This window comes from Rattus rattus, chromosome 2 (genome assembly GCF_011064425.1).
Source record: "Rattus rattus isolate New Zealand chromosome 2, Rrattus_CSIRO_v1, whole genome shotgun sequence".
Taxonomy (NCBI): domain Eukaryota; kingdom Metazoa; phylum Chordata; class Mammalia; order Rodentia; family Muridae; genus Rattus; species Rattus rattus.
In genome coordinates this window covers 54,861,600-54,888,495 of record NC_046155.1, presented here as the reverse complement: position 1 = coordinate 54,888,495, position 26,896 = coordinate 54,861,600, and the positions used below count along the sequence as shown (strand labels likewise).

The following is a 26,896-nucleotide window of genomic DNA, read 5'->3' as shown; positions in this document are numbered from 1 at the left end:
GAGGAGGGAGAGGAAAGGGGGAAAGAGCAGAAGAAAAGGAAGAGAGGAGGAGGAAAGCAAGAAGAATTGAAGTTGATAGGAAAATGTTGGGGTGGGATTGGGAGTAGGTCTTGAAGTGAGGGAAGTAGGGTACATTGTGTTAGTTCATGAAATAACCAAAGGAAAATTACCCCCAATGTTCTGGGAATAAAGGTCAGTGGTAGAGGACTTATCTGGCATATGTGAGATCATAGATCCAATTCGCTGCGCCCTCTTTAGAAGCTCTGGGGTAAAAAACTATACATGGACTGAACCTGGGCTCCAAATTCATAGGTAGCAATGAATAGCCTTGGAGGGGCACCCTAGGTCCTGCTAAGGCTGGACCCCCAGTGTATGAGATTGTTGGGGGGATGATAATGGGGGGTGGATGGGGAGGGGAACATCCATATAGAAGGGGAGGGGGAGGGGTTAGGGGGCTGATGGCCTCAAAACTGGGAATGGGAATAACATTTGAAATGTAAATAAGAAATACTCAACTTAATAAAAATGGAAGAAAAAGAAAGAAGCTCTGGGGTAATTGTCTACATTGGAGCTGGATGAGTGTCAAATTTCCATGTCCATTTCTAACCAGCAACCAAGCTTTCTCATGTCTACCAATGATTTATAACACATCTGGAAAGCTGCAGGCCTGTTGCCTCCATCAGGTCAAGCTGCCATAAAAAAGGAGCATAAGCTGCCAGCTAGTTCAGTCTGAAATGGATATCCATGCTTCAGCTCCTTAGAAGACTGAAGCAGGAGAATTTCGTGAGCTCAAGAGCTAGTGGTTATATATATATATATATATATATATATATATATATATATATATGCAATGTATATGTGTGAACATGTATGTATCATTACATGTGTGGTTTATAAACAATAGAAATGTGTTCATAGTTGTGGAGACCACAAAACTCAAGGTTGAGATACCAGCATATGTGCTATGTGATGACGGCCAGCTCTCTTTGCCAAAGAGTGAACCTGTGTCTTTAATTGGGCAGATGGGATAAATGGTGTTCAAGATCTGGGCACATTGTGTTCATATATGAAACTACCAAAGAATTAATAAAACCCCAAGGTTATGAGAAACAGCTCAGTGGTAGAGTGCTTATCTAGAGTGTGAAGGCCCTAGATACAGTTCTCTGTACTGGCTTGTTCAGATCTCCTGGTCTCCTGTGACAACCAAGACCAAAACTCATACTAATGTCCCGTTGGAAATGAGATTTTACCATAGGCATGCAATACATCAACTTTCAGAACATAGCACTTAAAGGCCCCTATATCAATCACCAAGGTTGTGAACAATGGAAAACAACACTATACATTTTGTTTGTAAATCAAATTTCACCTGTGATTGATATTTAAAACAATCTATTGTCAGCCACAAGATGGAAAGTAGTATAAGGTATTGGTGTCTATTAACTGTTTGAGCCTGAGGGGTTGTGTGTGTGTGTGTATGTGTGTGTGTGTGTGTGTGTGTGTGTGTGTGTGTGTAGTTGTGTGTGTTTATATATGTATATCTATGCATGTGTGTCTATGTATGTGTGCCTACATATATGTATATGTTTAATGTATGCGTTCATCTGTGTGTATACGCCTATTTTTGTGTGTGTTGGGGACACCGAACAACCCAGAAAACCTCCCATCAAAAATTTGTCCTGCCTACAAGATGTGCAGGGAGAAAGATGGAGCAGAGATTTAGGGGATGGCCAACCAATGTCTGGCCCAACTTGAGACCCACCCCATGGAAGAGAGCCAACTCTGACACTATTAATGATACTCTGCTATGCTTGCAGATAGGAGCCTAGCATAAATGTCCTCTGAGAGGCTTCATCCAGCAGCTGATGGAAACAAATGTAGAAATCCACACACAAACATTAGGTGGAGATCAGGAAGGATTGAGGATTGAAAGACTGGGTGGTGGCCGGGTCAAGAATGGCACAAGAAGACCAACAGAGTCAACTAATCTGGGCCTATGAGGGCTCACAGAGATTGAACTACCAACCAAAGAGCATGCATGGAATGGACCTAGGCCTCCTACACAGCTGTGCAGCTTGGTCTTCGTGTGGGTCTAGGAGTCTCATAAAAAAAGTCTATGAACCTGTGTACAGTACCACATCCTTGGTAGATTCATATCCAGTGCACATTAGCAACCACCTGTGATCCCATTCACCAACAAAGAAGCGGTTTCTTACCAACCCTTTGAGATGTAACTTCTGAAACCTCCAAAATCAGATGTATGGCTATGGTAACAGAGGGACTCCCTTGAGACAACAAAACACATGCCTTTTTTTCCATCTTTATTAACTTGAGTATTTCTTATTTACATTTCAATTGTTATTCCCTTTCTCGGTTTCCAGGCCAACATTCACCTAACCCCTCCCCATCCCCTTCTATATGGGTGTTCCCCTCCCCATCCTCTCCCCATTACCGCCCTCCCCCCAACAATCCCGTTCACTGGGGGTTCAGTCTTGGCTGAACCAAGGGCTTCCTCTTCCACTGGTGCTCTTACTAGGATATTCATTGCTACCTATGAGGTCAGAGTCCAGGGTCAGTCCATGTATAGTCTTTGGGTAGTGGCTTAGTCCCTGGAAGCTCTGGTTGCTTGGCATTGTTGTTCATCTGGGGTCTCGAGCCCCTTCAAGCCTTTTCTCTGATTCCTTCAACGGGGGTCCCGTTCTCAGTTCAGTGGTTTGCTGCTGGCATTCGCCTATGTATTTGCTGTATTCTGGCTGTGTCTCTCAGGAGAGATCTACATCCGGTTCCTGTCGGCCTGCACTTCTTTTGCTTCATCCATCTTATCTAGTTTGGTGGCTGTATATGTATGGGCCACATGTGGGCAGGCTCTGAATGGGTGTTCCTTCTGCCTCTGTTCTAAACTTTGCCTCCTATTCCTCCCAAGGGTATTCTTGTTCCCCTTTTAAAGAAGGAGTGAAGCATTCGCATTTTGGTCATCCTTCTTGAGTTTCATGTGTTCTGTGCATCTAGGGTAATTCGAGCATAACAACACACATGCTTGAGTGTGTCTTGTCCTTTCATTGGTTAATCTCTTTAACCTCTGTGCTAAAAACATAGCAGCATCTCTTCTTTAAAATGCAAACTCTGAAAGAGGTAGACTGATAGGGAGAGGAGACTCTTGGATCTGTTAACCTTCATGAAAACCTCACACAGATCTCTAGGGATACAGATATCTTGAGCCATCACTCAGCCTTGGGTGGTCTTTGAGTTATCCTTGCTCTTGTAAGCAATCTTGTCAAGGTCCTGCCTATAGATTCAGGTACTGAGTTTGGAGCAGAAGCTGATGGGTTCTTGCAGTTGATGTTCTTTTACTATTCTGGGGGCCAGAGGTAATAGCTTCTGGCAATTAACTCCTGTTGATAGCAGCATGGAATTAAGAAAAAGAAACTTAGTTACTGGACTCTATAGTCTTTAAATCAGGAGCTACTGTTGACCAAGCAAAAGGCTTGGAGTTTGTTAACTCTTCATGAGCCAGAGAGGAAAAAAAAGAAAGGCAAAGTCAGGTATACACAGACACATACATAGTAGATGAAGCAGAAAAGGGATATGCTAGCTGTTTAGTTTTGTTCTTAGTTTTTATACCTTCTCAGACAAAAATTACCTCATAGCAATTATCAGGTAGAACTATTATAGTGGAATAATTGATTACATACATGGTTTTCTAAACACTTTTACATTTCATAAGTTCATTTTAGGTTTAAAGCAGTATCTCATGCCAAAGGTTGATAAGGTTTAAGGAATAGCAGCAGAATTGTTTACAAGCCTTTCAATTAAGACTAGACTAAACATTCCTTATCTATTTTATATCTCCACAAATTCATTATAAGTTCAAAGTAATAGTTTTTGATGACACAAGTTACCAAGGTTTTGTCAAGAGACAAATCATCTACCTTGTGTCTTATTACTTTGAAGTCTTGTATGGATAAACTAGTCAATCATTTATTTTCTGTCCCGACACCTACAATAAATTGACCATTCCCAGTTTATGACCATTATAACAGACATTAGTGACCTCAGTCCTAATCCAGAAGAAATGTTTTCCTTTATTATAAACTGTTTTAAGTCTATCTTCTTTTCCTAGTGCAATTTAGGTCGTGACACAGAATTCTATCTGTAGCTTTTTATTCTAGAGGGGACTTAAAACTACTTGTATCTATTTAGGAGTTCTATAAAATCATTGACAGTAATTATGAAATCACCATCTCATCTAAACAGCATGAAAATACATCTGCAGGAAATTTGCCCAATAGGGTGGGCTGGTGCCCAGGATTTGTTAGGCCATGTATTGGTGGCAGGAAAGGCATAACAGCAGTGAGAAACAATCCTGAGATGAAGTCTCTGGAGTCCATGCATTTCAGAGCTTACCCATGTGAAGTGGAGGGCATCTCAGAAACACCAGGCTGATTTGCAGCTTAGGTTTGCCAAATTCTACAGTGTCAAAACACGATGCTCTATGAGGTGAGGTGCCAGGGAGGTATGAGCTTGTGAAGATGACAAACCCAGAGGAGAGAGAAGGACTTCACTGAACACCTCCCTGCACCTTTGGCTATGGAAAAAATCAGAGCTGCCTAACGAATGTATAGAATGCAAGGCAAGTCCCAGTCTGAGACAGAGAAAAGTTAGCAAACTCGTGATGTACCTCATCCACCTTCACTCAAATCAGAACTCCACAGCCTAGGTTCATAGGGATCAGTAGGTAAAAGTGGTAATACTGGCATGCCCTACCCTGGACACCAATGGGTAGACAAGGATAAATTTCAGCCTGACTTAGGTGTTGGGGAGAGAGAAGAGCAATTTTTAGGGTGCGAGTAGATAGCTACCTGATACTTCCTCTGGGGACTGAGGCATTATTGAGCTCCTGCTGCAAACACTCCTCTGAGCACTTTAGAATTTTAATACCTATATTAGTTTTGAAGAGTTTAATTATTAAATGATTTGCATATAATCAAACAATCCATTTATCTTCATAGCTTGGTCATTGTGAACAAATGAATGTAACTATGTTCATTTCAAACAGGCCACATTTTGAGATTTTCAGGGTGCACACATTCAGTTGGAGATGTTGGAAATTTTTCTTCTCCCTTATTAGAAGAATGAGCTGATCTCTGCCTAATTCTTGTACAATTGCTGTCCATCATGTCCATCTGATTCTCCTGTGACATCTTGACTGTGACCTTCTCACAGAAGTGCTCTGGCTTCTCCTATTACAACTTTCTGGCCAGGTATGGGGATAGGGTTCCTGATATCCCAGTCAAGTTCCAGAATTTATGCTGGGTCTTGAGAGGGCCAGGAGGCCAGAGAGGGAACAGAAACAGCAGAGGTGACTTTCCCTGCCTCCTAGCCATTGGCTCCTGTCACTCATGACTAATAACTTCTCCTACAATGAGAACTTTGACCGACCGCAGCAAGTTCCCCACCTATATCCTTTTTTTGTTTAAATTCCTGCCTGGGCAGGACTTACACATTCTGCTTCCTGTTTGTGAAACTTGGCCGTCTTAACAGCACAGATTCAGAACTGAGAGCTGATCATGCCACTGAACCAACTACATAACTGGATGAATGCTGTGTTCTTTGGGCTGCTGCTTCTTCTTATCCATGTGCAGGGTGAGGCTCACTAAACTGGCAATGGGGAATGATTGAAGTCAGAGATGCCAAGCCCTGCTTGTAAGAGCTGAGCTTGTGGGAGGGAAGGCATGGGGAATGGGGAGGGAACTGATCAAAACCATAGATCAGACATTCTCAACCTGTAGGTCACAACCATAGGAAAAAAAACATAGATGAATGGTATTAGAAACACCCAACCATACGATTATTTTATCTTAGTGCCTCCTAACTGAATGTTGCTCTTGAGTGGTTTCTCAGTTCCTAAGAGCAGCAGAAATATATTTTCCATTGGTTATGAACCACAGGTTGAGGACTGGTACAATAGATAAAAGTATGAGAAACATTTGCCTACCAATTCCCCCCTAAAAAAGCACATACTTTTGTAGACCCAATACCACTCAGAGGGGCAGAGACTTCTAAGTTCGCTCTATACTGAGGAGTTCAGTGTGAGATTTGGTGAGAGCAATAGAGAATTCAGGGAAAATAAAGAGATATTTGCCCTCCTTTGAGTATGGCTATGACTGTAACTCCTAGTAACATTTGGATAAGAATGATAATAATCATAAATTCGAGTGGCAAAATGTCTCTGAGTGTGTGATCTCTTTGACTAGCGAAATGGTGGTGAACCCTTAGAAAATAATACAGAAAAGGTTTCTGTCCCTGAGGGACAGGGAAACTCCCATACTCATACTCTAAAACTGAACTGGGGGTCCTGGGTTTCCTTCCTCTGTGCCCTAGTAAGAAGGGGATGGGAATCTCCTGGCAGCTGAAACCTAACCATGAGGCATCTCTCTACCAGGTCAGCACTCACCAGAGTCCAGCCCCATCAGAAACACACACATGGGCCAGGTCCGAGGCAAACTTGACCACATGAAGGACACTAAAGCTGGTGTCCACACCTTCCTGGGAATTCCCTTTGCCAAGCCTCCTGTAGGACCACTGCGCTTTGCACCTCCTGAGGCCCCTGAGCCATGGAGTGGTGTGAGAGATGGGACCTCACATCCGGCCATGTAAGTTCTGGACCCAGAGAGTTTCAGGTACTGAAGAAAACTATTCTCTGAGCTCTGGGCCATGCTGAAGTGTCTCTTCCATCTCAGCTACACAGAAGTTTTCTCTCTTTGTGGATGAGTGCCCATGCATTTTTTTCTGGTGATGGATTCAATAGAACAACTGTGTCAGGCTCCTGGGTCAGAATTTGGCACTGATAAGTATTTTGGAGGGGAAAAATGATAAAGTGTTCACAAGTTCAGAATAAGCCCAGTGTTCTCTGCCACAATGGGAAGTGTCACAATGAGTAAATGTCATCTATTAGGCATCAGTGCTGCTGATTCCAGGAGAATATACTTCAGATCCTGAGGAATGCAACAGTAATCAAGACTTACTAACCCCACTCTCATAGTCACTATGACAACCTATAGGACCAAGTGCCATTGACCAGGGAACAAATAGGTGTAATGAATTTCCTCTGGAGACACTTCAGACAAGAGAAATTCCCTGAGACTCTGCACATATGATGAAGGACTTCTCACTACTGCTGTTAGGGCAGCATTGTCCATCGAATCCTTTGGTAGCTCTAGGAGCCCAACACTCCAAGATGGGGGTCTTAGTTTGTTTTCTGTTGCTGTAATAAAGTACCAACAAATGCAATTTAGGGGACAAAGCTACTATGAGAGGCTCCAGATTACAATCCTTCATTGTAGAGAAACCACAGTGAAACAAAGCTACAGGAGCTGCTCATATCATAGCCGTGTCCAGGAACAGACACTAGAAAATGTTTGCATGCCTGCTAATGCTTGACTTGCTTTTCCGTTCTTAATACAACTCCATGAACATCACTGCAGACAACCAATCATTAACATGGAGATACTTAGTAGCCTCTCTATCCCAGTCTCAGAAATAAAGACATTGAGGCCCTACCCTGTTGGAGGCCTCCCTAAAAATCTGGCTTCACCCAACTTTCACAGGGAGAAGCTGAAGTGGCCTTAAAAAATCCAGACTCACATTTGGTTTTGAGTATCATCCATCTACTGGAATATCTGTCTGCTCTTTTCATCAGGTGTCTGCAAAATCTTGATGTAATCAATGCAGAGGGTTTGAAAGAGATGAAACTGAAGCTGCCTCCTGTCTCTATGTCTGAGGACTGCCTGTACCTCAACATCTATGCACCAGCCCATGCCCATGAGGGCTCTAACCTGCCTGTAAGTGTCAGGCCATGGCCAGTTTAGAGAGAGGGGATTAGGAGGGACAAAAGAAACATGAGTTCCATTGCTTCATTGGGTCAAAGAAGACCATCTCAGTCACACAATGCAGTTGAAACCTGAATATGGGACACAAAGCACTGGAGCACTGAGCCATCAAAGGCTCTTTGATAAAACCAGTACTTATTCTGCACCTTGTGCTCTGCAGAACCACTTAAGAGCTCAAGACTGAGGCCACCCAAACTTATACATTTATGTTTCTGTTGTGACAATGAGAGTTGATGATCCTTTACTATTTCAATCTGTAGAGATATCTATAAGACACTCTTCTGTTCTACTGTGAAGAACCTGAGTAGTGATGAGATTACTCTATACATAGAGGCATTAATTCAAAGTACAATAAATAGTCAGGATTGGGACTAGAAGAACACCGAGCAGCTACTAGATGTCCCTGGTAGTGGTCAAAGTCCTGAAGTCCAGGAAATTTTTGCATATGTCTGTAGCTGCGCAGAGGCACAGCATTTGAAATTCTAGTAAGCAGATCAGAGCGCTTGGACAAGCTAGGAGCTTCCTGGCATCTCCCTTGACTTCCCCAGGTAATGGTGTGGGTCCATGGTGGAGGACTGATGACAGGCATGGCTTCCATGTATGATGGATCTCTATTGACAGTCAATGAGGACTTGGTGGTTGTCACTATCCAGTATCGTCTGGGTGTCCTAGGCTTTTTCAGGTAAGGCCACAAATGGGCAATGGTAGCTGACCAGAATCCAGGCACCCCTTTGATCCATGTCCCTTCCACTTCTCAGCACTGGAGACCAGCATGCCAGAGGCAACTGGGGATACCTGGACCAAGTGGCTGCCCTAAGATGGGTCCAGCAGAATATCGCCCACTTTGGAGGCAACCCTGACCGTGTCACTATTTTTGGCGAGTCTGCAGGTGGTACATGTGTGTCTACACATGTTGTGTCCCCCATGTCCCAAGGGCTCTTTCATGGAGCTATCATGGAAAGTGGAGTGGCCCTGCTGCCCTACCTTATTGCTGACACCTCTGAGATGGTCTCTACTGTAAGTGTTCTCAGCCCTGCTGCCTTGGTCTTTATATTCTGGTGCTCTGGTGCTGTGTTTAGTGGCAAAAGCCAGGGGCATGGAAAATGACTACTTTAAAATAATTTCTGAGAAACACGGGGGTTAGCGTCTGCTCACATCTACTTCATACTGGATACGTATGTTATCAGACAAGCAAACTGCTCCTTGCAGCTTTTATCACTGATAAAAATAAGTATGCATGTGCTTGGGTGTTGTTTCATTGGTTTTTAAAAAATACCTGGAGGCAAGCCTGAAGCCATAAGTTCAAAGCATGAGAACACACAAAGGGTTGGAGACAGTGACATGCATCTGTAATTCTCATGTTACTCTGGTCAGGTCAGGCCAAGTCAATATCAGAGAATTCCTGAATGTTCACAGACCAGATCAGGTACTAGGAAGAAAAAAAACCACTCTGTCAAATGAGGGGGACAATGAAGAATTACACTTTTTCCTCTAATCTTAATATACAAACCTTAAAAATGTTATAGTTTCCTTCATCTGTTAAACACAGAAAGATAGGTGAAGAAAACAAAGCTAACTTAAATATATGCAAGTAAAAAGAGTCCTGCATGCTGGCTGTTACTTTTGAACAAAAGACAATTGGAACAATACGTATTTATTCCAATATACACAACACACACTGTAGAGTTGGTATTAGGCACAACAGCATCGACTTGAAATTAAGAATTCTGCTCCCTGCCTCATTTCCTTTGCAGATGATAGCCAAGGTCTCTGGATGTGAGGCCATGGACTCAGAGGCCCTGGTGCACTGTCTAAGAGCCAAGAGTGAAGCAGAGATTCTGGCTATTAACAAGGTTGGGAGAATTGTGTGTCTGAGAGAACATGGTCTACATGTTGTGGGATTCTGAACTAAATACCTTATCTTTATGCCTTTGTGTTCTTTCAGTTTTGTGTGCAAAATGAATATCAAGTTAGGCTAATCTAAGTGTAGATCACCCTGAAACTAGTGAGAAATGATAAATACTGGGAAGTGACTTGGGATATTTATTTCATTAACCTTCAGCATTGACCTCTAATGATACTCAGGTTGTCCAGATGGTCCCTGCTGTGGTGGATGGAGAGTTCCTACCCAGGCATCCCAAAGAGTTGTTGGCATCTGAGGATTTTCACCCTGTCCCCAGCATCATTGGTGTCAACAATGATGAATACGGTTGGACCATTCCTCTGGTGAGGTGTTGTTCCAATGCTCTGGGAGCTTGGAGACTCATATGCTTAGCAGGTGTCTTATGGAAACACAATACACCTTTAATCCAAGTCCATCAGACCCCACACTTAAGACTGTCTTCTGCCTAACAGATCATGGGCACTACTCAAATGATAAAGGAGCTATCCAGAGAGAACCTGCAAGCTATTCTTAAGAAGACAACAGCACAACTGGTGAAATACTTCTCGTCCTGCCCTAATAGTCTGGTTATATATATGTGTTCTCTGACAGCATCCCTATTAATAAAATTCAGTATATATGTATGATTTGGTATGGGGTTAACTCAGATCATGAACCTTTTTACCTATACCCTATATCATCCCAGACCACTAAAGGCTACTACTGCCTACCTAACCTACAATGCACCAACTTCAATGTTCCTGATCTCCTTGGTATAGATGCTGCCTCTGGAGTGTAGTGACCTATTGATGGAAGAGTACATGGGGGACATTGAGGACCCGAAGACCCTCCAAGAACAGTTTACAGAGTTGATGGAAGACTTCATGTTTGTGATCCCTGCACTGCAAGTGGCACATTTTCAGTGTGAGTACATGTGTGACAAGGCTTAGGGGAGCAGCTCAGAGATGGGGGACATGGGTAAGCACCATGGAGTGTGGTCATGTCCAGGTCTCCTCATGTCTAGTTTAAGAGAGTGAAATCTGGCTATGGAGGTAGAAAATAGGTTGCTGATACTCTATTGACTTAATAAAACCACTCAGCTGGGAAGGCCATGGGCACTGATTAGTCAAGGGCTTTTCCATAGCTAGTGCTCCTCCTGCCTGGGGTTCACTCTCCCATTTAACTTTTGTGATTCAAGGTAACTTTTTATCAAGGTATCGTGTCACCAAATATGTATCAGAAAAAAGTTTCACGTGAGCAGCCACTATATCACTCTTTGTCCCACCTCCAGGTTCCCATGCTCCTGTCTACTTTTATGAGTTCCAACATCAGATCACCTTCCTCAAGGATATCAGGTCACCCCACGTGAAGGCTGACCATGGTGATGAAATTCCTTTTGTCTTTGGGTACTTCTTTTGGGACATGAAAAGTGAGTATTCCTTTCTTTTCTTGAACTGAATGAGGTCCCAGTTGAGTTCCTGGGGGACTTCTGAGCTCTCGATCCATTTGAGGAAAGCTAGGTTCTGGGAGCAGAGAAAATCAAATTTGTACCATACTATATCCCAAAAACCATGCCCACTTTAGAATCTTCACCCTTCCCAGTCTAGCCTGTGATGGAGGAGCTGATGTCATATCAGGGCAGGAATTGAATTAGAAACTTGCATTGATCTTGGATTCTGGATAATGAAGAAGGGAGGCAACAAAGCCAATAGTTTGGGGTCAGACAGCAGCTGCAATGATGCACGTGAAGTTACAGTTGCATTTCTCATTTCTCATGACTTCAGTTGACTTCACTGAGGAGGAGAAGCTGCTGAGCAGGAGGATGATGAAGTACTGGGCCAACTTTGCAAGACAGGGGTAAGAACACACCTCTCAACCTTACATCAAGGGCTTCCTTTTGGATGGTCACCTTCTAACATGAATGAATTTCCACCACATGATAGAGTCTTTTCTACATGGTAACTCATTTATACATATATTTTGATATTTTGTAGGTATCACATACTGGTCATCTCACGGTGACCTAGCTTGTAGGCGATAGTGCTTTGGTACTGTTCTTTGGATCTTGCCTCTTAGGGGGGAGACATAAAATAGATCAAGTAGTTTTCCCCATATGAAGCAGAAACTCATGAGTGACACTCGTATGTACATATCAGGACACCTATCCCATCAGACCCCTTAACCAATGTCCTAATTTTTCCATTGCCCTGACCCAAAACATAGAATCAGGCTTTGGATGGATGTAACCATACTGTTCTTTTCCTGTTCATATCCACAGGAACCCCAACAGTGAGGGTCTACCCTACTGGCCCGTGATGGACCATGATCAGCAGTACCTGCAGCTGGATACCCAGCCTGCTGTGGGCAGAGCCCTGAAGGCCAGAAGGCTGCAGTTCTGGACAAAGACTCTGCCCCAGAAGATCCAGGAGCTAAAGGGGGCTCAGGACAATCACACAGAGCTTTAGTACCCTGTGTCAGGAAAGGTTTTTGGGTTTAGAGTCAATAGCACTACAAAGTCCATTTATTTATTTTTATTTGTTCCAACACTTACATAAGCACTTGTAACCTTAGCCTTTGAGCTTTCATGTATAAAAAACTCTCTGTATGTTATTCCTTATCATTATGGACAAACTTTCATTAAATTCAAGACATTCTCAAATAGTGTGGCTGTGTGAGCCCCAAAGTGCCTCCATCTTCTTTAATCCTTCACTGAAACTAGGTTCCTCCTTTCCTTCTTTCATTCCTTCCATCATTACTTCATTCCTTTCTTCCATTATCTTCTCCCCATCTTTACTCTCCTCTTCTCCAAGTTCCAAATGAAGTGGATGCTTCAGGGACTGTTGGCAGCAGGAGAGTGACTATGTCAAAATCTTGTCTCTACTTTCAGCAATACATTGCTTTTTTTATATATATTTAAAATTGGCAACAGAAAACTTACCCTATTGCCTTCATCATTTCAGAATGCTGTTCCCAAAAGATCATAAACTTTAAATTGCACAGAGGGCAAGCCTGACTGGGGGCTTGCTGACTTTCAGTGGCCAGGCTTCTAGCAGGTAGGGCATGGCTTAGAGGGCTGCCACAGTTGAAGCAGCAGTAGGACCAATGTCTTTCATGACCCCATTTTAAACAGGCCCTTAGCAGAGTTGACTTAGGCTGGTCCTGAATGGAATAGGGCATACATAACCTCTCTGTTCCTTCTGCAGAGATGCAGTTGGCCTCAGGGCAACTGCTAAAGCTTGGGTTTGGAGAGTAGCCTTCTGCTGTAGCTAAGCCTGTTGGGAAAAGTCAACCACCTCCTCTCAGCCATTAAAGACTTTAAAAGCAGTTTTCACCAACTCCTGTATGAGGATATTTCAGAAGGTTTATATATAGTTTATAGGAATTAGAAAATTATCTCATACAAAGCTCAAGTCCAAGTGGATCAAGTCCAAACCAGATACACTCAGCTAGAAGAAAAAGTGGGGAAGAGTCTCAAACACATGGGCACTGGGGAAAATTTCTTGAACAGAACACCAATGGCTTATGCTTTAAGATCAAGAATCAACAAACAGGACCTCATGAAACTGCAAAGTTTCTGTAAGGCAAAGGACACTGTCATTAGGACAAAACGGCAACCAACAGATTGGGAACAGATCTTTACCAATTCTACATCTGATAGAGGACTAATACCCAAAATATACAAAGAACTCACAAAGTTAGACTCTAGAGAGCTAAATAACCCTATTAAAATGGGGTTCAGAGCTAAACAAAGAATTCACAGCTGAGGAATGCCGAATGGCTGAGAAACACCTAAAGAAATGTTCAGTATCCTTAGTCATCAGGGAAATACAAATCAAAACAACCCTGAGATTCCACCTCACACCAGTGAGAATGGCTAAGATCAAAAACTCAGGTGACAGCAAATGCTGGTGAGGATGTGGAGAAAGAGGAACACTCCTCCATTGTTGGTGGGATTGCAAATTGTACAACCACTCTGGAAATCAGTCTACAGAATCCTCAGAAAATTGGACATTGCACTACCTGAGGACCCAGCTATACCTCTCTTGGGCATATACCCAAAGATGCTCCAACATACAACAAAGACACATGCTCCATTATGTTCATAGCAGCCTTGTTTATAAGAACCAGAAGCTGGAAAGAACCCAGATGCCCTTCAACAGAGGAATGGATACAGAAAATGTGGTACATCTACACACTGGAATATTACTCAGCTATCAAAAACAATGACTTTATGAAATTCATAGGCAAATGGATGGAACTGGAAAATATCATCCTGAGTGAGGTAACCCAATCACAGAAAAACACACATGGTATGCACTCACTGATAAGTGGATATTAGCTCAAAATCTCAAATTACCCAAGATACAATCCACAGACCACAAGAAGCTCAAGAAGCATGACCAAAGTGTGGATGCTTCACTCCTCCTTAAAGGAGAAACAAAAATATTCATAGGAGGGGATATAGTGGGGTGGGAAGGGGGTGGATGTGAGGGGAACACCCTTATAGAAGAAGGGGAGGGGGATGGGATAGGGGGCTTATGTCCGGGAAACCGGGAAAGGAAATAACATTTGAAATGCAAATTTTAAAAAATCCAATGAAAAATTATCTCAAATAAAACAAAGTATACCATGGGTTGATGTGTGTAACCAGAAGGAAAAACAGGGAAGTTACAACCTTATGTGGCTGACATACACATGAAATTATGTGGAATGGATCTTTTACAAAAATGAGGTACTCAAAATGTAGTCTGTAGTCCCAGAGACAGCTCATAATGAAACTGTGGATGGAATGTTAGATGCTCCTGTGGATGGTATTGATATATGTCATCAAAAAATTCCAGGCCGTATCAATTGTCTAACTACAGAATATCTCAGGGATTGAGTTTCCAAATTTACAAGTGGGGGGGAGACACTGTTGTAATACCAATGGCCCTACACTTAAAGTGGGTGACAAGCTTGTGTGGGTAGAGTAGTGGTCCTTAACTAAGTAAAAAATCATGGATATTTGAGTAGCTGGTGTAAAAGCAGCTAGAGACTCAACATATTGAAGAGTCTACCAGCCCATGGAATTCTCCTGGTGGTCTCCATACCCCACATTTCAGTGCCAGTTGCCATTCAAGCTCTGCCTCCCTGCCCTTTATGCCATGGTGGCCCTGATCATGACATCCATGGTGGCCCTGATCATGACATGTGTATCCTGAGAGGCAAAGCAAGTTCTCTCTCTCTCTCTCTCTCTCTCTCTCTCTCTCTCTCTCTCTCTCTCTCTCTCTCCCCCTACTCACTCCCTCTTTGGACAGAGAAGAACCTGAGTGTCTTCTTCATTTTACATTTTCACTGGGGCCATGGCCATCATCAACACAGGGCCTCTGAGCGATGGTGCAGTGAGTAGCAGAGCACACATGGATTTCCCAGGGAGGAAGGAAAAACTGTGGTGTGCTATGTCTGGGAAGCAACCAGAGAGACATAAGGAAGAAGTTCAGTAGTGCCATGCTATAAAGTTCTGGATTATTATCTGGATAATAAAGATGGTAATCAGAATTTAGAGTCAAGGTCAATTCTCACTAAAGGATATCTGACACTGATCCCCATGAAACTTCCTCCAGAGAGGCAGGCTGGACTGAATATGGGCTCCCGAGTCTTTGATATCCTCTCCGGATTCTTTGCAATTCTGAAACTTCTATTTTTAGGTTTATACCTCTGCCTTATCATAGATTGTCCATAGTTGGAGATATTAAAGCCCTATTAAATACTGCTCGTGTGAATAAGAGTGACAGTAATCAGGGTATGGTAAGAGAATGGTCCTCCATTTCTGATGACCTAAGTTCCTTCTGGAGATTGACACGGTGGAAGGATAATACGGACTTAAAAAAATCTCCTTTCACCTCCATATATGAACCATAGCCTGGGAGCATCTGCAAACACATACATCTATGAGTACAACAAATGCAAACAATTAACATTATTTGTTAAATGAATGAGTGACTGTGAAGTTGACCTTGGGAGGAGCTGAGCACTAGAGGAGACCCCTCATAACAGTGGAGAGAACAGGTCTGTGGGCTCTACAGAATTTCAGTTTTCTCAACAAAATAATGGGACCTAATAGGGAGAGGGTCAGACAGGTCCTAAAATGATTGTAGGGACCCGGGACCCTGGAAACAGGCTCAGTAAAGTGAGTCTTCAAAGCACAGAAGTCTTGAGGATTCAGGTCACACTCTAAGCTCCTGCATTTGCCTGATTCTCCTGTGACATCTTGACTGTGACCTCCTCACAGAAGCACTCCAGGTTCTGTTACAACTTTCTGGCCAGGTCTAAGGACAGGGTTCCTGATATCCCAGGCAACCTCCAGAGTCCACACTGTGCGTTTCCAGGAGGCCAGAGAGGGAACAGAAGCAGCAGAGGTGGTTTTTTTCCTGCCTCCTGGTCATTAGCTCCTGTCACATGTGACCAATCACTTCTACAATGTGAACTTTCACCCACCACATCATGTTCCCCGCCCACATCCTTTCGGTTTAAATTCCTACCTGGGCAAGGTTCGCTGTTTATATTTCCTGTTTGTGAAACTTGGTCATTCTAGCAGCACAGACTCAGAACTGAGAGCTGATCATGCCACGGAACCAACTGCACAGCTGGCTGAATGCTGTGCTCTTTGGGCTCCTGCTTCTTCTTATCCATGTGCGGGGTAAGGCTCACTAAACTGGCAATGGGGATGACTGGAGTCAGAGATGCAAGCTCTGCTTGTCAGAGTTTAGCCTGTGGGAGAGAAGGAATGGGAGGGGCACTGATGGTAAACTTAGATCAGCCATTCTCAACCCGTATGTCCTGGCCATTGGAAAACCCACGTATCCGATGACATTAGAAACACTCAACTATAAAATTATTTTTACTGCTTCTTTCTTACTGTAATGTTGCTCTTGAGTGGTTTCTTAGCTCCTAAGAGCATCAAAAATATGTGATCTCCAGTGATCATGACCCACAGATTGAAGAATGGCACAATACACAAAAGATGGGAAACATGCTTACCACTTCCCCGACAAAAGCACACATGTTTTGTGCACACACTGGCACTCAGAGGGTCAGAGACATCTAAGACCACTCCATACTGAGGAGACAATTCAGTGTAAGGAGCTTTGGAGACAGCAGGAGACAATTCTGGGGGAAATAAGAAGGCACTCTTCCCTACTTGGTGTATGTGTATTCCAATTATCATAATTTCATGTGACCAAATGGCTCTGAATATGCGATGACTTCTTTGGCTAGGGAAATGTTCTGGCGTACTTCAAAATGGACATAAAAAAGGTTCCTAGCCTGAGGGATAGGGAAGCTCCCACATTCACATGCCTCAGGTGAACTCGGGTAGGGGTTGGCTGGGTTCCCTTCTTCTGTGCCCTGGTAACATTGAGACGGGAATCTCACAATCTGCTGGCAACTGATTACAGAAAACTAACCCTGAAGTATCTCTCCACCAGCTCAGGACTCACCGGAGTCCAGCCCCATCAGGACCACACACACGGGCCAGGTCCGAGGCAAGCTCGACCACGTGAAGGACACTAAAGCTGGTGTCCACGCCTTCCTGGGAATTCCTTTTGCCAAACCTCCTGTAGGACCACTGCGCTTTGCACCTCCTGAGGCCCCTGAGCCATGGAGTGGTGTGAGAGATGCGACCTCACAACCAGCCATGTAAGTTCTGGACCCAGAGGGTTTCAGGCTCTGGGGGAGACTGTGCTCTGAGTTTTGGGTCATGCCAAAGTGTCTCCTCCATCTCAGCTACACAGAAGTTTTCTCTCTTTGTAGATGAGTGCCTCATGCATTTTTCTGATGCTGTGCTAAGATTAATTAGAACAACTGTACCATGCTCCTGGATCAGAGCTTCACACTCATAGGGAATAACGTGGAGGTATTATGGAGAGAAACAAAGATAAAATTTTTCACACATTCCAGTTAAGCAAAGTGTCCTCTACCACAATGGGGGCATCCCTAGGCATGAGTAAATGTCACCTATTAGGCAGCAAGTACACTAAATCCAGGAGAATATACTTCAGGTACTTGAGGAGGACAGCAGTGATAGATAATGCTAACCCCATCCTCACAGTCATTGTGAAATCCTATAAGGCCGTGTGCCATTGACTAGGGAACAAATAGATGTAATTATCCTCTGGAGACACTTCAGACAAGCGAAGTTCCCTGAGAGTCTGCACACATGACAAAGGACTACTCACTACCCTTTAGGGCAGCAGCATTGTCTATTGAATCCTTTTGTAGCTCTGGAAGTCCAACACTCCAATATGGGGATCTTAGTTTGTTTTCTGTTGCTGTAATAAAATACCAACAAAAACAAGTTAAAGGAGAAAGCAACTATTAGAGGCTCCAGATTACAATCCATCATGGGGGGCGGGAGGAAAGACAGTGAAACAAAGTTATACGAGCTGATCACATCACAGCCATACCCAGTGTCTTGGTTAGGGTTTTACTGCTGTGAACAGATGCCATGAACATGGCAAGACTTATAAAGGACAGCATTCATTTACTTTTATTTTTTAAAGATTTATCTATTTATTGCAAAGCACACTGCAGCTGTCTTCAGAAAGACCAGAGGAGGGCATCAGATCTCATTACGGATGGTTGTGAGCCACCATGTGGTTGCTGGGATTTGAACTCAGGACCTCTGGAAGAGCAGTCAGTGCTCTTAACCACTATGGAGCTGACTTACAGGTTCAGAGGTTCAGTCCAGTATCATTAAGGTGGGAACATGGCAGCATCTAGGCAGACACAGTGCAGGAGGAGCTGAGAGCTCTACATCTTCATCTGAAGGTTGCTAGCAGAATACTGACTTCCAGGCAGCTAGGGTGAGGGTCTTAAAGCCCACACCCACAGTGACACACCTACTCCAACAGGGCCACAATTTCTAATAGTGCCACTCCCTGGGCCAAGCATATACAAGCCATGACATCCAGGAACAGAGACAAGAAAATACTTGCACGACCGCTAATGCTTGACTTGCTTTTCTCATACAATTCAATGAATGTCACTGCAGACAGCCAATCATTTCCATGGAGACAACTACTAGTCTCTCTATCCCAGACTTACAAAGATTAAAATCCAGGCCCCACCTAACTGGCAGCCTCCCCAGATATCTGGCTCCACCCCAGCTTTCATAGAGCTTGTGGCCTTTACCTCACTTGGACTTTAGAGAGAGACTTTGTGTTCACAAACACCATGAGGAGCTGCAGCTGAACATGGCTGAGATCAAATCTCCAGACTCACATTGCTCACCATCCATGTCTTGGAATATCTGTTTGCTATTTTCAAAGGTGTCTGCAAAATCTTGATATGCTGGATGAAGTAGGCTTGCCGGATATGAAAATGATACTGTCTTCCACTCCTATGTCTGAGGACTGCCTGTATCTCAACATCTATGCACCAGCCCATGCCCGTGAGGGCTCTAACCTGCCTGTGAGTGTCAGGCCATGGTCAGCTATGGGAGAGGGCATTTTGTCAAGATGGTTAGAAGGGACAAAATAAACCTGAGTTCCATTGCAGGGTGGACCCTGATGAAAGTCTTAACTTACTCGGGTCAAAGAAGGCCATCTCAGCCACACAATACAGCTGAAAACTGAATATGGAACACAGAGCCATCAAAGGCTCTTTGATAAAACCAGAAATCATTCTACAACTTGTGCTCTGCAGAAGCACTTAGGGGTTCAAGACCTCAACTCTGAGGCCACACAAATTTATACATTTATGTTTCTGTTGTGACTATGAGAGTTGGTGACCCTTTCAATTTTTAATTTAGAGAGATATCCATAGAGACACTCCTCTTTGTTCCACTGTGAAGAATCTGAGTAAGGATGATGTTCCTCTATGTAGAGAGCCATGAATTCAAACTGAGACACATGGTGGGATGGGGACTAGAAGTACACTAATGGGAATACTAGAGGTCCCTGGCTGTGGCCAAGGCCCTAAAATCCTAGGGATTTTTATATATTTTGGTAGCTGCACAGAGGCACAGCAGTGGATATTCTAGTAAGCAGATCAGAGAGCTTGGACAGGTTAGGACTTTCCTGGCATCTCCCTTCACTTCTCCAGGTAATGGTGTGCATCCACGGAGGTGGACTGGTTATAGGAATGGCTTCCATGTGTGATGGATCTCTATTGGCAGTCAATGAGGACTTGGTGGTTGTCGCTATCCAGTATCGTCTGGGTGTCCTGGGCTTTTTCAGGTAAGGCCATTACTGGGCAATGGTAGCTAATCAGAACCCAGACAGCCTTTTGATCCATGTATCTTCCACTTCTCAGCACTGGAGATGAGCACGCCAGAGGCAACTGGGGATACCTGGACCAAGTGGCTGCCCTACGTTGGGTCCAGCAGAATATCGCCCATTTTGGAGGCAACCCTAACCGTGTCACTATTTTTGGCGAGTCTGCAGGTGGCACAAGTGTGTCTTCACATGTTATATCCCCCATGTCTCAAGGGCTCTTCCATGGTGCCATCATGGAGAGTGGAGTGGCCCTGCTGCCTGACCTTATCTCTGAAACCTCTGAGACGGTCTCCACTGTAAGTGTCCTCAGCCCTGATGCCTCTTTATACTCTGGTACTCCACTGTTCTGTTCAGTGGGGAAATAGTCTTTCCAATAATTTCTGAGAAACTCGGGGGTTATCATCTACTTGCGTCTACTTCATACTGGATGAGTATGCTATCTGTCCATGAACTATAGTCCTTGCAGTTTCCACCATTGGCAAAAATAAGTCTGCATGTGTTTGGAAGCTGGTTAACTGGGTTTTAAAACTGCTTGGAGTGCAAGCATGAAGTGATTAGGTTCAAATCCCAAGAACACATAAAGGGCTTGAGACATTAACACACAACTGAAATTCTCATGTTATTGTGGATAGATGGGCACCAGAGAATCCTTGGATGTTCACAGACCGGCTCATGGGGACAGGCAACAATAAAACAAGAAGTCACCCTGTCAAATAAAGGGGCAGTGAAGACTGAGACTTTGCCCTCTAACCTTCATGTAGGGACCTTTAGACAATTATAATTTCCCCAATTCATGAAACACAGAAAGATAGGTAAAGAAAACAAAGCTACCCTAAACATGTGCAAGTAGAGTCCTGCTTGCTGGCTGTCACCTTTGAGCAATAGGACAATGGGAACATTTATTTATTCCAATCCACACAACACACTATAGTGTTGGAATTAGACACAACAACATCAAATTGGATTGAGAACAGTTCTTCTTGCCTCTTTTCCTTTGCAGACAGTGGCCAAGCTCTCTGGATGTGAGGCTATGGACTCAGAGGCCCTGGTGCGCTGCCTGAGAGCCAAGAGTGGAGCAGAGATTCTGGTCATTAACAAGGTTGGAATAATTATCTGGAAAAACCTGGTCTACATGATGTGGGATTCTGAACCAAATACCTTATCTTTATGCCTTTGTGTTCTTTCAGTTCTGTGTGCAAAATGAATATCAAGATAGGCTTATCTAAGTGTAGATTCTCTTCCAGGGTGAGCAGATCACATTGAAACAAGTGAGAAATGAGAAAAAGGTGGAGGTGATTCAGTGGACATCAGGGTATTTATTTCATTAACTTTCAGCATTGACCTTTAATGCCACTCAGGTCTTCAAGATGATCCCCGCTGTGGTGGATGGAGAGTTCCTACCCAGGCATCCCAAAGAGCTGTTGGCATCTGAGGATTTTCACCCTGTCCCCAGCATCATCGGTGTTAACAGTGATGAGTACTGTTGCATTGTTCCTATGGTGAGGCACAGGTCCAATCCTCTGGGAGCCTGGAGAGTATATGAATGCTAAGCAATAGAAACTCAATAAATCTTTAATCCAAGTCCATCAGATGCCACACTTAAGACTGTCTTCTGTCTCCCAGGTCATGGGCTCTGCTCAAATAATAAAGGAGCTATCCAGAGAGAACCTGCAGGCTGTTCTAAAGGATACAGCAGCACAAATGGTGAGATACCTCAGGTCCTTGCCACATAGAGGGGTCTCTCATGTATCCTTTTCAGACAGCATCTCTAGTAATAAAATCAGTGCATATGGTGATTCTGTGTGGGGCCCTCAGACCCTATGTCATCCCAGCTGCATTCTCCCAAAGAGCAAATGTTGTTGCCTACTGAACCTATACTATGCCTAACCATATTGTTCTGGATCTCCTTGGTGCAGATGCTTCCTCCTGAGTGTGGTGACCTGCTAATGGAAGAGTACATGGGGAATACTGATGATCCCCAGACCCTACAAATACAGTACACTGAGATGATGGGAGACTTCCTGTTTGTGATCCCTGCACTCCAAGTAGCACACTTTCAACGTGGGTACATCTGTGTTAAGGCTGATTGCAGTAGTTCAGAAATGGGGGTCATGGGATGAACACTGTGGAGCAGTGTGGGTACCCAGGTCTCCTCATGTCCTAGTTTAAGAGAGCAAAATCTGTCTACAGAGGAGAAAATGGGTTGCTGACACTCTATTGACCTAACAAAACCACTCAGCTGGGAAGGCCATGGGCACTGATGAGTCAAGGACTTTTCATTGGCTAGTGCTCCAGCCTGGGGTTCACTCTCCCATTTACATTCTATGATTCTAGGTGACTTTTTATCAAGGTATTTTGTTAAATATTTGTCAGAAAAACTTTAGGTAAGAGATAACTAAGTCACTCTTTGTCCCATCCCCAGGTTCCCATGCCCCTGTCTACTTCTATGAGTTCCAACATGCACCCAGCTCTTTCAAGAATGTCAGGCCACCCCACGTGAAGGCTGACCATGGTGATGAGGTTCCTTTTGTCTTTGGGTCCTTCTTCTGGGGCATACAAGGTGAGTCTTCATTTCTTTTCTAGAACTGAATCAGGTCCCAGGTGACCTTCCTGCAGGGACTCCTGATTTTCCAGTCCATTTTAGAAAACCTAGGTTATGGGAAGGGAAAAGAATAAATGTGTATTATGGCCTCAAAACTGTGCGCAGCTTGGAATCTGCTCCCTTCCTAGTCTACCCTGTGATGGAGGCGCTAAGGCCACATCAGGGCAGGAACTGAATTAGAAACTTGCATAATCTTGGTTTCTGGATAATGAAGAAGGGAGGCAACAAAGCCAATAGTTTAGGGTCAGACAGCAGCTGCAATGATGCACATGAAAAATGAATTGACAGTTGCATGAGGTGGCATACACTTTGTCTCTCTCATGACTCCAGTTGACATCACTGAGGAGGAGAAGCTGCTGAGTAGGCGGATGATGAAGTACTGGGCCAATTTTGCAAGACATGGGTAAGAACACACCTCTCAACCTCACAAGTGAGTCCCTATCTAGGGCTTCCTTTTGGATGGTCACCTTCTAGCATGCATGAATCTTCCACCACCTGCTAGAGTCTTTTCTACATAGTAACTCATTTATACATATATCTTGATATGTTGTAAGTGTCGCATACTAGTTATCTCACGGTGGCCTAGCTTGTGGGCTATAGTGCTATGGTACTGTTCTTTAGATCTTACCTCTTAGGGGGAGACATAAAACAGGTCAGGTAGTCTCCCCTACATGAAGCAGAAACTTGTGAGTGACACTTGTATGCACATATTGGGACACCCATCCCATCAGACCCCTTAGTTGGTGTTCTAAATTTTCCATTATCCTGACCCAAAACATAGAATCAGGCTTTGGATGAGTGTTCTTTTCTGGGTGGCATATCCACAGGAACCCCAACAGCGAGGGTCTACCCTACTGGCCTGTGTTGGACCACGATGAGCAGTACCTGCAGTTGGACACCCAGCCTGCTGTGGACCGAGCCCTGAAGGCCAGAAGGCTGCAGTTCTGGACCAAGACTCTGCCCCAGAAGATCCAGGAGCTACATGGAGCTCAGAAAAACCATGCAGAGCTGTAGTGTCTGGTGAAAGGAACAGAGTGTGGGAGTGAGGGCAGGTGGGATCATTCTGAGTTTCAAAGTCTAATTTTTTGTTCCAACACTCAGAATCCTTTCCAATCCCAATATTTTCCCTTTCTGACATGAATGAGAAGCCCTCCGTGTGTTACTCTTTATTCTTCCGGGCAAAATTTAATTGGACTCAATAAAAGTTCCCATAATAGTGTGGATATATGAACCCTAAGTACCCAGATCATCTTTAACCCTTCACTGAAACTAGGTTCCTTCTTCCTTCTTTCTTTCCTTCTTTTTTCCTTTCATCCTTCCTTCCTTTCTTCTTTCCATGACTTCTCCCCATTCTCACTCTCCTCTTTCCAAGTGCAAGAGCCTCTTCAAATGAAGCAGATGCTTCCGGGAATGTTGACTGCAGGAGAGTGACTGCATCAAAATCCTGTATCCTCTTTTGCAAGTTGTTTTCTCATATGTGTAACTGGCCACAAGAAACCTGATTTGTCTAAACCCTATTGCCTTCAAAATGCTCTTCCCAAAAGATTATAAACTACAAACTGCACTCACACCATCAGTGTTCTCAAATGTCTGAAGGCTGAGACAAAAGTATTACAGAAGCCTGGGGCACGATAACAAGACCCACCACTCTGAAGCAAAACAAAAATCATAACCAGTACCTTACAACAACAGTAACAGATGTGCAGTCTTATAGATTGGGAAATTCAGGGTCAAGATGCCCATAGAGTCGTTGTGTAATGAGAAACTGTTCTCTGGGAAATCAGTTTCAAGGATCACTGCTTGTGCCCTCTCCTGGTGGGATGTGCAAACAAGACCATTACAAGGAAAATATTAAGTCCTTGCTGACTTGAAATGGGGGGAGGGAAGACCTTCCTTTCAGTGAGACTGACCATGTATGATGTGTCCATTCTATATGAACAGCATTGATTGAAGTTCCTACTGCCAGCATGCCTCTGCTTATCAGCTCTGTAGATGCACATGAAAGTGGGTGTCAAATATGTTTGAGAGTTTTAATAACTACCTCATTTTTAATAGCTTGAGTGTGGATTGTTTTTATGGTGCTGGAGATTGGTCTTAGGACTTGTGCATGTTGGACCATGGTTCCACTCAAGAACCTCAGACTACTGTGGGTCATTCAGATGAAATCAAATTAATCTCTTTTAGGTATCTGGTTTAGTGAATCTGAGAAAATCCTCAAGGCATATACCTCCCACCAAATCAGATTTAGAACATTCCCCATTCCCATACTTCCCAGAGGGCATCCCTTGGGCCCTTTGGCTGCCATTCACTGCCATTAATTCTGTTTCAAAGTAAACATGGCATTGCTTTATTTTACTGTCCTGGGACTTGTCTCTAATCCAATATAAATAGAATGTTTTGTGTCTGGTTAGGCCACTTCACATAATGTTTTTGTTTCCCTTTATTGTGGAGTGCCATCCAAGTGTGCACACAACACATTTTATCCACTTACTTGTCTATACACAACCATTGTCCTTGTTCATTAGCTCTTCTTTCTGTAGACACAGTTTCTGTATAGACCAGGAGGGCATTGAACACATGACCTCACTGTCTTGGCCCCTCAGTGGTTGGATTACAGGCTAAACTATAGGATTATAGGGACACCCATCCTAGGTTTGGATTGTAATAAGCTGTATGGAAATTATCACACATGATTTTATGTGCTCTCATTGTTCTATTGTTTGTTTTACAATCTAGGGCAGAATTGCTATGTCATGAGACATGTGTGTTAAACATTTAAAGAAGTTGTAAGGCTAGGGATATAGCAGTAGTAGACATCTTGCCCTACATGGACAAAACCCTGGGCACCACAAAAAGCAAAAGGAAACCAGAGTAGATGGCATAGGCTTGAAATCCTAGCTACTCAGAGAGCTGAAGCCAGAGATCACAAGACTTGCCTGAGCTATACAGCAAGCTCCTGGAAAAACTGGAACTTTTAGTTGTGTTCTGTCTCCACATAAAAAGTACAAAAAAATGGTTGTTATGGGTGGTGGTGGGCATATTTAATCTAGCACTCTGAAGGCAGAGGCCGGTGGATCTCTGAGTTCCAGCAAGCCTGGTCTACAGAGGGAGTTCCAAGACAGCCAGGGGTACACAGAGAAAACCTGTTTTGGAAAAAAAAGTACAAAAAAAATCATAAAATTCTAATTTGTCTCAGTGGGCTAGTAACAAAGTGGAGGAGAAGAAGGAGGAAGAAGAGGAAGAAGAAGAAGAGGAATAGAATAACAATAGCAGCTAGAAATAATTTTTAAATAGTGGTGGTGGGTGAGTGATCTTGGAAGTGATGGGAGATACGTAGGCATGCATGTGACACATTGTTTTTGTTTATGAAGTTATGAAGGGAAAAAATCAAGGTTCTAGGAATATATCTCAATGGTAGAGGACTTACCTGACATGTGTAAAACCCGAAATCCAATTCTCTGTGCCCTCTTTAAAAGCTTTGGGGTAACTGTCTACATCAGAGCTGGTTGAGTGTCAAATTTCCATGTCCTTTTTTGCCAACTACCAAGCTTTCTCACAAATACAAATGACTTCTGACACATCTGGTAAGCCCCAACCTAGCTGCCTCCATCAGTTCAAGTTTCCATAAGAAACAGACATAAGCTGCCAGCTAGTTCAGTCCTGGGATGGATGTCTGTGCTTCAGCTCCTTGAAAGACTGCCCCAGGAAGGTTGAGCTCAGAAGCTAAAGGGCTATCCATCCTACATGCATGCATTGCATTTCAATAATACATGCTATGTACATGTGTGAAATGTATGTATCATAACACATATGGCTTATAAACAATAGAAATGTGTTCATAGTTGTGGAGACCACAAAGCTCAAGGTTGAGATACCAGCAAATGTGCTATGTGATGAGGGCCAGCTCTCTTTGCCGAAGAGTGAAACTTGTGTCTTCAACTGGGTGGATGGGATAAATAATGGTGTTTAAGATCTGGACACTTTGTGTTCATGTATGAAACTACCAAAGAATAAATAAAACCCCAAGGTTATGTGAGTATAGATCAGTGGTAGAGTGCTTATCTAGAGTGTGCAAGTCTCTTTATCCAATTCTCTGTACTGGCTTTTTTAGATCTCCTGTGACAATTCCTAAAGACCCATGTCTTAGTGTTTTACTCCTGTGAACAGACACCATGACCAAGGCAACTCTTATAAGGACAACTTTTAATTGGGGCTGGCTTACAGGTTCAGAGGTTCAGTCCAGTACCATCAAGGCGGGAGCATGGCA

General features: G+C 43.6%; 2 protein-coding genes across 2 annotated transcripts; both read left to right on the top strand.

Moving 5' to 3' along the window:
• Positions 1-5,497: 5,497 nt before the first annotated feature.
• On the top strand, positions 5,498-12,430 carry LOC116891296 (acylcarnitine hydrolase-like). Its single transcript, XM_032892206.1, has 12 exons — positions 5,498-5,643; positions 6,443-6,653; positions 7,700-7,841; positions 8,438-8,571; positions 8,648-8,906; positions 9,644-9,742; positions 9,975-10,115; positions 10,245-10,325; positions 10,551-10,695; positions 11,063-11,200; positions 11,556-11,628; positions 12,050-12,430. Exons 1-12 carry the CDS (start codon positions 5,568-5,570, stop codon positions 12,234-12,236), a joined length of 1,686 nt encoding a protein of 561 aa, XP_032748097.1. The 5' UTR covers positions 5,498-5,567; the 3' UTR covers positions 12,237-12,430.
• Positions 12,431-16,302: 3,872 nt separating this feature from the next.
• Positions 16,303-23,860, top strand: LOC116891297 (acylcarnitine hydrolase-like). Its single transcript, XM_032892207.1, has 12 exons — positions 16,303-16,450; positions 17,238-17,448; positions 19,080-19,221; positions 19,855-19,988; positions 20,065-20,323; positions 21,028-21,126; positions 21,386-21,526; positions 21,651-21,731; positions 21,944-22,088; positions 22,450-22,587; positions 22,960-23,032; positions 23,457-23,860. Exons 1-12 carry the CDS (start codon positions 16,375-16,377, stop codon positions 23,641-23,643), a joined length of 1,686 nt encoding a protein of 561 aa, XP_032748098.1. The 5' UTR covers positions 16,303-16,374; the 3' UTR covers positions 23,644-23,860.
• Positions 23,861-26,896: the final 3,036 nt, after the last annotated feature.

Excerpts from the sequence above, each read along its gene's own strand:
- LOC116891296 (XM_032892206.1), top strand. The coding sequence starts at position 5,568 with ATGCCACTGAACCAACTACATAACTGGATGAATGCTGTGTTCTTTGGG. Across the intron at positions 5,644-6,442 it reads TCTTCTTATCCATGTGCAGG|GTCAGCACTCACCAGAGTCC; the intron begins GTGAGGCTCACT and ends TCTCTCTACCAG. Across the intron at positions 8,907-9,643 it reads CCTCTGAGATGGTCTCTACT|ATGATAGCCAAGGTCTCTGG; the intron begins GTAAGTGTTCTC and ends TTTCCTTTGCAG.
- LOC116891297 (XM_032892207.1), top strand. The coding sequence starts at position 16,375 with ATGCCACGGAACCAACTGCACAGCTGGCTGAATGCTGTGCTCTTTGGG. Across the intron at positions 20,324-21,027 it reads CCTCTGAGACGGTCTCCACT|ACAGTGGCCAAGCTCTCTGG; the intron begins GTAAGTGTCCTC and ends TTTCCTTTGCAG. Across the intron at positions 22,089-22,449 it reads CCAAGTAGCACACTTTCAAC|GTTCCCATGCCCCTGTCTAC; the intron begins GTGGGTACATCT and ends TCCCATCCCCAG.